Source organism: Myotis brandtii, unplaced genomic scaffold (assembly GCF_000412655.1).
Source record: "Myotis brandtii unplaced genomic scaffold, ASM41265v1 scaffold120, whole genome shotgun sequence".
NCBI lineage: Eukaryota > Metazoa > Chordata > Mammalia > Chiroptera > Vespertilionidae > Myotis > Myotis brandtii.
Genome location: NW_005354174.1, coordinates 1,296,442 through 1,307,804, shown reverse-complemented (window position 1 = coordinate 1,307,804; position 11,363 = coordinate 1,296,442). Strand labels below are relative to the sequence as shown.

Here is an 11,363-nt window from a genome sequence, read left to right as displayed (position 1 = left end):
CCCTCCCCCCCCTTCTCCCCTTTCCTCACCCTCCTCCCTTCCTTCCACTCAAAAAAAAAAAAAAAAATCAATGGGAAAAATAGCCTCAGGGGAGGATTAAGAAAAAATAAAATACAGTCTCAAGCCAAAGCAGTCATGAAGAAGAAAGAAAATCTGGAGGACTAAAACTACTAAATATCAAGCTGTAACAATTAAGATAATATGGTATTGGCATATGGATAGACAAATAGACCAGTGGAACAAAACAGTCCAGAACCAGACTGACACATATACTGTCACCTAATTTATGAAAAAGCAATTCAGTGGGGAAAGGAAAATCAAATAAATGTTATTAGTCAATTAGGTATCCATATAGGAAAAAAGGTATCATAACTTTACCTTACACCAGCATTTTCAACATTTTTCATCTCATGGCACACATAAACTAAATTCAGTAGCAAACCAAAAAATAGAATTTTTGCTGACCTGACCAAAAAATAGGTATAATTTTGATTTATTCACACCAGATGACTATCATATTAGCTGTTGTCATTTTTTTTATTTGACAATCTAAGGGAAAAGTGATCAGTGCCTCAGCGGACAAACAAAAACTCCCACCACCTTCAGATACTTGGGTTTATTCAAAGAAGAGTTGATGCTGCTGATAATTTATTTAGCTTGTTCCAGACCAACCTAATTCTTTCCAATTAAAAACAAACAAACAGTAAAAGAGGTTAACATAATACTGATACTTAGACCTAAGATAAAAAGAAAGTCTATAGAAAACCTCACATGAATTGTGAGGCAAAAGTTCTAAATAAAATAATCGCCAGTGCAAATCAGCAAGTCTCTTCATGTAATTCACCATATTTTTTAAAATACATTTTATTGATTTTTTATAGAGAGGAGGGGAGAGGGACAGAGAGTTAGAAACATAGATGAGAGAGAAACATCGATCAGCTGCCTCCTGCACACTCCCTACTGAGGATGTGCCCGCAACCAAGGTACATGCCCTCGACCGAATCGACGCTCTAGCCACTGAGCCAAACCAGTTAGGGCTGTAATTCACCATATTAATAGGACAGAGGAAAACTGTCATAGTTTTCTCCCATTGAACTTAAGGAATACACATTGACATTCTAAATATACATCTACTCAAAAGGTAATTTAAATACACATACCTAAACAAACATACTTAGTTGTAGACACTTGGAGCATTCTGATTCAAATCAAGACAATAATAAGATAACTTCTATTATCAATATTATTAAATTTTTTTAAGTAAGGGCTTTCAGACTTAGTTCTGGAACTGTAAACTACATATTAATATTCTTGAAGTGCTAATAAATACAGTTAGAGTAGAGAAAAAGCCAGCAAAATCAACTGAAAAGCTATCGCAATGAGATATTCAGTGACGGGGATGATTACACATTTGTAATTAAAACTAAATTTTTCTACATGCAGTATAGGAAAGAATATATGTTACTTAAAATAACAACAGAAAACATGAATAGAGTAAATCCAAAAAGGAGATGTACAGAAACCCAAAAGTCTAATAAATGTTGAAGAGATATTGTTACTAGATTGGAAAATTTAGGGTTTTCTTCTGACTATATATTCAATGTAGGCTTCATCAGAATTTCAAAAACATGTTTTGGAACCAAGTATAATAACTTGAAGATGTGTAATGGGGAAATAAGTTTTTAACTTCCATAACAAAGGATTAAAGTTTATGTAACATACTCAAAACTGCAAATAAGAAAAAGAGGACTGAAAAGAAATGTGTCGTTACGTTGACAGTGATTTTTCTCTCTTTTTTAAATCCTCACCCAAGGATATAGTTTTTTAATTGATTTTTTATTTTAGAGAGAGGGGAAGAGAGAGAGAAACATCGATTGATCTGTTGCCTCCTGTACGTGCCCTGACCAGGGATCAAACCTGCAACCTAGGTATGTGTCCTGACTGGAATCGAACCCTCAACCTTTTTGTGTATGGAATGATGCTCCAACCAAGCCATCGGGCCACGGCAATAGTGATTTTCTCTCTCTCTCTCTTTTTTTTTTTTTTTAAATCCTCACCAGAGGATATTTTTTCCATTGCTTTTCAGAGAGTGGAAGGGAAGGAAGGAGGAGGAGAGGAGGAGGAGAGAGATAAAGATAGAAATATTGATATGAGAGAGGCACATTAACTGGGTGCCTCCCGCACCCCCCCCCTTCGGTGTACTGGCCAGAGCTCTAACCATTGGGAACACTGGCCAGGGCAACAGTGATTTTTCTCTTCATAGTAAAATCAAATTAATACTTTTCTTTTTTTAAATAAAATTTTTCTAGATTTTTTAATTTTTCTAAAAATGTATGTAATTCTGAAATCAGAGGAAACAAATGTTTTAAAGTTGATTATTTAGAATATAGAATGTGTTTCTTATAACCATACTACCCTCTCTCTATTATCTCATGGATATACTTCTAATTTTCACCACATTGGTAGTGAAGCTTTAAGAAAAGCTGAGAAATTTATTCAAATTTACAGATTACTTATGAGTTGCATATGGCTGGTTATCATTATTGGTTAGATCTTACATCTAACTAGATTTTTGTTTTAACCTTCCATTTATATCATGGTAGCATCTTCCACAATTAACACAATCATGCTATATTGAAAATTAAGCCATTAACACATCAAGTGAGCAATAGAGTTAAAGAATCTGGGTATTGGACATAAATTCATTCACATTACAATTGGAGGTGGGGGAAACTCTTATTTAATGGATGGTGGATCTAGTGGACAGCATATTTAAATTTACAGCATATTTAAACTTTAGTAAGTTAACTGTTTCTTGTGCTTTTTAATGAAATGAACATGTCCACTTACCAGGGGTCCTCAAACTTTTTAAACAGGGGGCCAGTTCACTGTCCCTCAGACCGTTGGAGGGCCGGACTATAGTTTAAAAAAAAACTATTGCCGAAACCGGTTTGGCTCAGTGGATGGAGCGTAGGCCTGCGGACTGAAGGGTCCCAGGTTCGATTCTGGTCAAGGGCATGTACCTGTGTTGCGGGCACGTCTCCAGTGGGGGGTGTGCAGGAGGCAGCTGGTCGATGTTTCTCTCTCATCGATGTTTCTAACTCTCTATCTCTCTCCCTTCCTCTCTGTGAAAAATCAATAAAATATATTTAAAAAAAAAAAACTATGAACAAATTCCTATGCACACTGCACATATCTTATTTTGAAGTAAAAAAACAACGGGATCAAATACAATATTTGTATTTGCATGTGGCCCGCGGGCCGTAGTTTGAGGACCCCTGATAGACCTTTGGCTTATTTGCCAGTAAGCAAAGAAGTTTGCCCTGCAAGATATGAAAAATCATGTTGTTCAGTTGTATTTAAAAAGAAAGGTATGACAGAGTATAAAGCAGCTGAGAAATTAAAATGTAAATGTTAATAAGCAAGAAATTTGCCTGGCTGGCCTGGCTCAGTGGTTGAGTGTTGACCTATGAACCAGGCGGTCACGGTTCGATTTCCAGTCAGGGCACATGCCCAGGTTGTGGGCTCAGTCCCCAGTGTGAGGCGTGCAGAAGGCAGCCAATCAATGATTCTCTCTTCAAAATTCAGCAGAAATTTATCCTTGGAGTGGGCATTTTATTATGTTTCTAAAATACTCTGCCTACCTCTACTGTATAATCTGTGAACATTGTTTTTCTACTCTGACAGATTCTAAAGTTTTTGAGATCAAAGAACAATTCCTACTGACTTTGTATTACTGTGGTGACCTTGGTCATCACCATATACCCAATACCTAGCACAGTGCTTTACACAAATGTTCCTGATATTTATTAAGTTAATAAAAACATAATAAGTAGGATGTTCCTAGCTGTAATATTTTGCCTTTGTGAAAATTACAGAGATAAAACAGGTTCAGTAAGATAAGAGTTTCATGTAATGAATATGCCAGGGTTACTTGGGTAAAATACCTGATGTTAAAAATAGGAAACACTTGCTTTTCTCTATAACTTTAAGCAGCTATTATTTAAAATTTGTTCTTGATTTTTTTTTTTTCATTTAGGAACTGGCACTTTATGTTCTTCATGACTCTAGGTTATTAAGTTTGCATTCAAATTTGTTCTCAGTTATTGCGTAAGCACTGTTCTATATAGAGTACTGTAGAGATGGGGCAGAAGGCTGCCTAGTAAATGTTTCTCATTAAGGTGCTTACAGTCTACTTGGGGAGACAGTGAGTAACTGTGAAATCAGGGTTTTTCTCTGATTGTCAGATTCATCAGAGGAATTGGGGCAGTTTCAATAAATAATGATAAACTCCAGAGTAGAGACTGTCTTGAATTATTTTTCCTTAGGTTCTGAGTTCCATCCAAAGTAGATCTCTGCCCATTTTGATTATGCATTCAGAAAATATTGAATGTATATTAAGCACTAGCCAGCTGTGGGCAAACTACAGCCCGCGGGCTGGATCTGGCCGTTTGAAATGAAAAAAACTAAAAAAAAAAAAAAAGACCGTACCCTTTTATGTAATGATGTTTACTTTAAATTTATATTAGTTCACACAAACACTCCATCCATGCTTTTGTTCCAGCCCTCCGGTCCAGTTTAAGAACCCATTGTGGCCCTCGAGTCAAAAAGTTTGCCCACCCCTGCATTAGACGCTGTGATAGGTATTGGGAATATAGTGGTGACAACGGTCACCTCATAGAGTGCAGAGTGTATTGGAGTGACATGTTTAACAAATTATTGTTTAAGTGCATGTGTGCACTCATGTCTTGATGCTACTTACTATGGAGGAAAAATCATGAGAAAGTATAACAGGGAACAGAATTTAGATTGGGGAATTAAGTGACATCCTAGTTGAGACCTTTAGGATGAGTTACAAATTAACCAGGTAAAGAATCATGGTACCAGTGCTTTATGTGGAGGCAGCAGCTTACCAGTATGTGTGCAAAAGTCATGAGGTGAGCTAAAGCTAAAAGAAAGCTAATGTGTCAAGAATGTAGGGGATAGGGAGAAAGAGTGGTAAAAGATGAGATTTGAAAGATAGGCAAGATCAGATACTTTCAGAGACTTAAAGGCCACATTAAATATTTTGGATTTTGTTCACTTTGAGGGTTCCACTAAAAGGTTTTAAAAGAAATGGCATGAAATAATTTACTTTTTTGAAAAGATAGTTCTGGCTGCTATGTGGACAATTGATTACAAGGCCAACAGGAGTAATGGAGAGTGCAGTTCTGCCAGACCTTTGCTGTAATCCAGATGAAAAATGAGGAGAGTGGAGATAAAAGATTTTATATACAAATCCTATACCATAGATGTACATTTTATTGAATATCATTCAGATTTTTAAAAAAACTTATGCATATATAATGGTAGACATAGAATTTAGAAACAAAAGTGGAATTATATTGCCCTAACCAGTTTGGCTCAGTGGATAGAGCATAGGCCTGCGGACTGAAGGGTCCCAGGTTCGATTCCAGTCAAGGGCACATGCTCGGTCCCCAGTTGGGGGCATGAAGGAGGCAACCGGTCAATAATTCCCTCTCATCGTTGGTGTTTCTCTCTCTCTCTCCCTCTCCCTTCCTCTCTGAAATCAATAAAAATATATCTTACAAAAAGTGGAATTATATTACTCAAATTTTTCTGAAACTTGTTTTATGTATCATGGTAATTTTTTCTTGATAACAACCCATTTTCATTTCTGAAGGTTTTGCTATATAATGACTCAGAGGTAACAGTTTTAAATATGAGTGAGCCACACAACTTTCATAGATTGTATTTATGATCCTCTCTCTCTCTCTCTCTCTCTCTCTCTCTTTTCTTTCTTTCTTTCTTTCATTATTACTTAAAAATGTATTTTTATTGATTTCAGAGAGGAAGGGAGACAGAGATTGAAACATCAATGATAAGAGAGAATCATTAGTCGGCTGCCACCTGCACACCCCCCACTGGGGATCAAGCCCGTAACCTGGGCATGTGCCCTTGACCAGAATTGAACCCGGGACCCTTTGGTTCGCAGACCTATGCTCTATTCACTGAGCGAAACTGGCTAGGGCTGGACTCAGTTTCTTTTATATCTTTTTCTAAAGTTTTCTAAATTTTTGTTTTGAGGAATTAGTCTAAATTATTTATATGCTAATTAGATGTTAAGACTAAGCTGTTCACTTTTTGCCTGTGATAATTTTGAATTGATTTGGAAAGGTTTTTATCCCCATCTTTATTTCTCTGGGTTTGGGGCTGTCCTGCATTGCCCTTGCAATAATTGCCTTCAGTTTTCTATAAGACGTTTTAATGTTTATTTAATATATACATAACTACATAACACTTTGTATTACTTAATCATGTACCTGATACTGTTTTACAAATACTAATTTTTAATTTTATTTTTCAACTACAGTTGACATTCAGTATTATGTTAGTTTCAGGTGTAGAGTGTAGTGGTTAGATAATAATATATTTTACAAAGTGATCCCCAATAATTCATGTACCCACCTGGTACCATACATAATTATTATAATACTAGAGGGCTGGTGCATGGATTCGTGCACCGGTGGGGTCCCTTGGCCTGGCCTGCAGGGATCAGGCCGAAATTGGCTCTCCGACATCCCCCAAGGGGTCCCGGATTGCGAGAGGGCACAGGCCAGGCCGAGGGACCCCACCGAAGCATGATCAGGGCTGAAGAGGGACCAAGGGAGGGCTTCAGGGCATGTCCGGCCCATCTCGCCCAATCCTGATCAGCCAGACCCCAGCAGCAAGCTAACCTACCAGTCGGAGTGTCTGCCCCTGGTGGTCAGTGTGCATCATAGCAACTGGTTGAATGGTTGAACTGTTGGACCCTTAGCATGTTAGGCTTTTATATATAGAGATTATTAACTATGTTTCCTATGCTGTACTTTACATCCCGATGTCTACTTTGCAACTGCCAATTTGTACTTTAAAAAAATATATATTTTTATTGATTTCAGAGAGGAAGAGAGAGACAGAAACATCACTGATGATAGGGAATCATTGATCGGCTGCCTCCTGCACACTCCCCACTGGGGACCGAGCCTGCAACCCAGGCATGTGCCCTTGACCGGAATCGAACCTGGGACCCTTCAGTCTGCAGGCCGATGCTCTATGCACTGAGCCAAACCGGCTAGGGCCAATTTGTACTTCTTAATCCTTTCACCTTTTTCACCCAGCCCCTCAACCTTCTTCCCCTCTGGAACCAATAGTTCTCTGCATCAATGAGTCTGTTTCTGTCTTGTTTATGTATTTTGTTCTTTAGAGTCTACATATATCATATACATATAACTAATTTCTAACTATCAGATACAACTATTAAAATGCTTTTATATGAATTGTATAAATTTGTTTATTTAGTGTTACTTTTCTATTAGCACAAGCATCTTTCCCGATATTACTATGTAATCATACCAACTTTGAGTAGTAGTCTTTAAATTCGTCAAATTATATTCATAAGTATTCTTAAAGTAGAGATTAAAATTAAATTAAAAATTTTTAATTATCTCTTTGTTGTTGTTTTTTTATTTCAGCTTTACCAACAGGGACGCTTATGTCAACTGGGCAGTGAATTTTGTGAATTGGAAGTTTTTGCTAAAGTACTGAGAGCTCTGGATAAAAGGTAAACTTATTTTTTTTATATTGTGGTAAACTGTACATAAACTAAATTTTACTATAGTAACTATTTTTAAGTATGCAATTCAGTGGCATTAAGTACAGTCACATTATTATGAAGCCATTAATACCACCATTGCTTTCAAAAAAGGGAGACCAAATTCATCTTCCCCATTGTGGCTATTCACATGTAGTAGGAGCCACGTGTAGGTGTAGGTGACATGGCTTTTGATTGTACTTACTGTTCTCTTTAGTGTTCTTCCCTAAATTTGCTTTAAATGCCTTCTTTTTTTCCCCTAACCCACATTTCTAGGAAAACAAGAATATAGTTTTATAAAATACTGCTAATCTCTAATATGAAGTTGTGAAGTTATTTCATTTGTTCAGCAAATTCTTGTTTAATGCCCAGCATATGTCATGTACTATTCTAGATGCTGGGGTTTCAGCAGTGAAAAAGATCTATGACATCTCTTCCTCATGGATTTTGTTTGTTTGTTTTGTTTTATTTTGTTTTTGTTAATCCTCACTCGAGGATATTTTTCCCATTGATTTTTTAGAGAGAGTGGAAGGGAAGGAGGGAGGGAGGGGAAGAGAGTGAAAGAGAGAAAGATCAATGTGAGATAAATACAGATTGGTTGCTTCCCGCTTTCACCCCCACTGGGGAATGAATCTGCAACCCAGGTATCTGCCATTGACCAAGAATTGAACATTAGACCTTTCAATGCTCGACCTATGCTGTACCACTGAGCCACAATGGCTAGGGCTTCCTCATGGATTTTTTTATTTTAGAGAGGGATGATAGACTAAGTATATAATTCATATGATTTCACTTTTTAAGGATAACGTTAAAATACGGCCTGTGTGTTAACTATGTAGATAAACTTCTTGGTTAGTTGATTAATTAAAGTTAGCCTATAAAAAAATAATACAGCCTAACTGGTTTGGCTCAGTGGATAGAGCATCTGCCTGCGGACTGAAGGGTCCCAGGTTCGATTCCGGTCAAGGGCATGTACCTTGGCTGCGGGCACATCCCCAGTTGGGGGGTGTGCAGGAGGCAGCTGATCGATGTTTCTCTCTCATCGATGTTTCTAACTCTCTATCCCTCTCCCTTCCTCTCTGTAAAAAAATCAATAAAATATATTAAAAATAATAATAATACATGTGCCCTGGCAGTTGTGGCTCAGTTGGTTGAGTGTAATACCATGCACCAAGAGGTTGCCAATTTGATTCCCGGTCTGACACATGCCCATGTTGCAGGCTTGATCCTCAGTAGAGGGCATGCAGAAGGCAGCTGATAGATGTTTCTCTCTATTGATGTTTCTCTCTCCCTCTCTCTTCCTCTTTCTCAATAAAAACATATTTTAAAATATAATTATAGATGAGAACTACATTTTGGTAAAAGAAGGCTATAGAAAAACTTCTAAGTAATTTTTATTTATTTTGAGGGAGAAACATCAATTTGTTGTTCCACTTATTCATTCATTGGTTGATTCTTGTATGGCACTGACTGAGGAATGAACCTGCAACTTTGGCATATCAGGACTACACTAACCAAGGGAGCTACTCAGTAGTTGTAGCCAGGCTGGTGTGGTTCAGTGGTTGAGCATCATGATACCTATGAACCAGGCAGCGCTAAGGATGACCGATTGCTGGCTTAGGCCCATCAGTTGGACATCCCCTGAGGGCTCCTGGACTGCAAGAGGCCGCAGGATGGGCTGAGGGGACCCCCCCCTCCCCCCCCCCCCCCCAGTGCAGGGATTTCGTGCACCGGGCCTTTAGTAATTAATAAATAATACAAAAATAAACTATGTTTTGCGTACCCACAACTGTAAACCTACTTTTGCACCACCCTGTATTTGTGAAAATAAAAGCACATAGTTTGACAGTTTCCCCCTTTATGCAAAGCAGTGACTCCGTTATCTAGAACATTTTCATTACCTCACAAGAAATCCTATACCTATTAACAGTCACTTCCTATTTCCTTTTACTCCTAGTCTCTGGCCTATTGTTAATAATCTACTTTCTGTATCTGGATTTACCTATTGTACACATTTCATACAATATATATAGTCTTTTGTGACTGGCTTTTTTAACTTCCTGTAATGATTTCAAGGTTCATTCATGTTGTTACTTATATTGGTATTTTTTTCTATTTTATGGTTGAATAAATTTCCATTGTATGGATATATGGATTTGTTTATCTAATCATCTGCTGATGAACATTTCGGTTGTTTCCCCCTTTTGGCAATTATGAATAATGCTGCTATGAATTGAATGTTCCTGGACAAGATTTGGTGTGGACATATGTTTTTAATTCTCTTGTATATAACTAGTTATAAACATATGACAGCCCTATGTTTAACTTTTTGAATAACTTATAAACTGTTTTCCATAGCAGCTATACCATTTTTCATTTCTATCACCGATGTATGAGGGTTCTAATTTTTCTGTATCCTTGCCATTACTTTTTTTTCCTTTTTTATATATATACATACATACATACACACACACACACACACACACACACACACACACACATATTGATTTCAGAGAGGAAGGGACATAGAGAGAGAAACATCAATGAGAGAGAATCATTCATCGACTGCCTTCTGTAGGCCCCCTACTGGGGGGTCGAGCCCGCAACATGGGCATGTGCCCTTAACTGGAATTGAACCTGTGACTTCAGTCTGCAGGCTCTATCCACTGAGCCAAACCAGCCAGGGCTTAGCATTACTTTTAAACAAAATTATTATAGCCATTCTAGCAGATATGATGTGGTATATCATCATGATTTTGATTTGCTTTTCCCTAATGACTAATGATGTTCAACATCTTTCTTGTGCTTATTAGCCATTTGTATATTTTGGAGAACTATTGAAATCCATTGCTCTTTTTTTAAAAAAATTAAATTTATTGGAGTGACATTGATTAATAAAATTATGTAGTTTTCAAGTATACAATTCTATGACACATCATCTGTATATTACATTGTATGTTCACCACCCAGAGTCAAATCTTTCGTCACCATATATTTGACCTTTCCTTTATGCTTTGCTATTCCTCATCCCCCTTTCCTCTAGTAACCACCATACTGTTGTCTGTGAGTTTTTGTTTGTTTTTCTTATTCATTTGTTGCGTTCAGTTTTATATTCCACATATGAGTGAAATCATATGGTTCTTGACTTTTTCTGTCTAACTTATTTTGCTTAGAATGATATTCTAAATATCATATTGACATGAAGGCAATATTTCATTTTTTTCTTATCATTGCTCATTTTGTAAATTGGGTTATCATTATATTATAAGCCAATTTGGTTTTTAAAACTGATGTTAAAAGTTAGTTTTATTCTTTATTGCCATAAATTTACCCATACAGGATCACTGAGTGATTCACTGATTAAAGATACTAGGCTAAATTGTGAATTATGGCTTCATAATTCGTAAGGCAAAAAGCCTTTTCTTACTTCATCTTGGAAAATAATTGTACAATTATTTTTAAAAAGCAAGCTAGCACTTTCTGAAAAGACAAAATACATTACCTTTATAAAATAACCTTTTCCTTCTCTTTCAGACATTTGCTTCATCATTGTTTCCAGGCTTTGATGGATCATGGTGTGAAAGTTGCTTCAGTTTTAGCCTACTCATTTAGTAGAAGGTGCTCCTATATAGCAGAATCAGATGCTGCAGTAAAGGAAAAAGCCATTCAAGTGGGCTTTGTTTTAGGTAAGTAATGGTAAAATAGAGTAATGTTTTGTTCTGTGACATGA

General features: G+C 36.9%; 1 protein-coding gene across 1 annotated transcript in view; it reads left to right on the top strand.

The window, feature by feature from the left end:
* APPBP2 (amyloid beta precursor protein (cytoplasmic tail) binding protein 2) overlaps positions 1-11,363 on the top strand; it is a 48,047-nt gene that overhangs the window by 6,539 nt on the left and 30,145 nt on the right. Inside the window, exons 2-3 of the mRNA XM_005858552.1 lie at positions 7,515-7,603; positions 11,168-11,319. Coding sequence (XP_005858614.1) covers positions 7,515-7,603; positions 11,168-11,319 — 241 coding nt within the window. The remainder of the gene's footprint in view (positions 1-7,514; positions 7,604-11,167; positions 11,320-11,363) is intronic.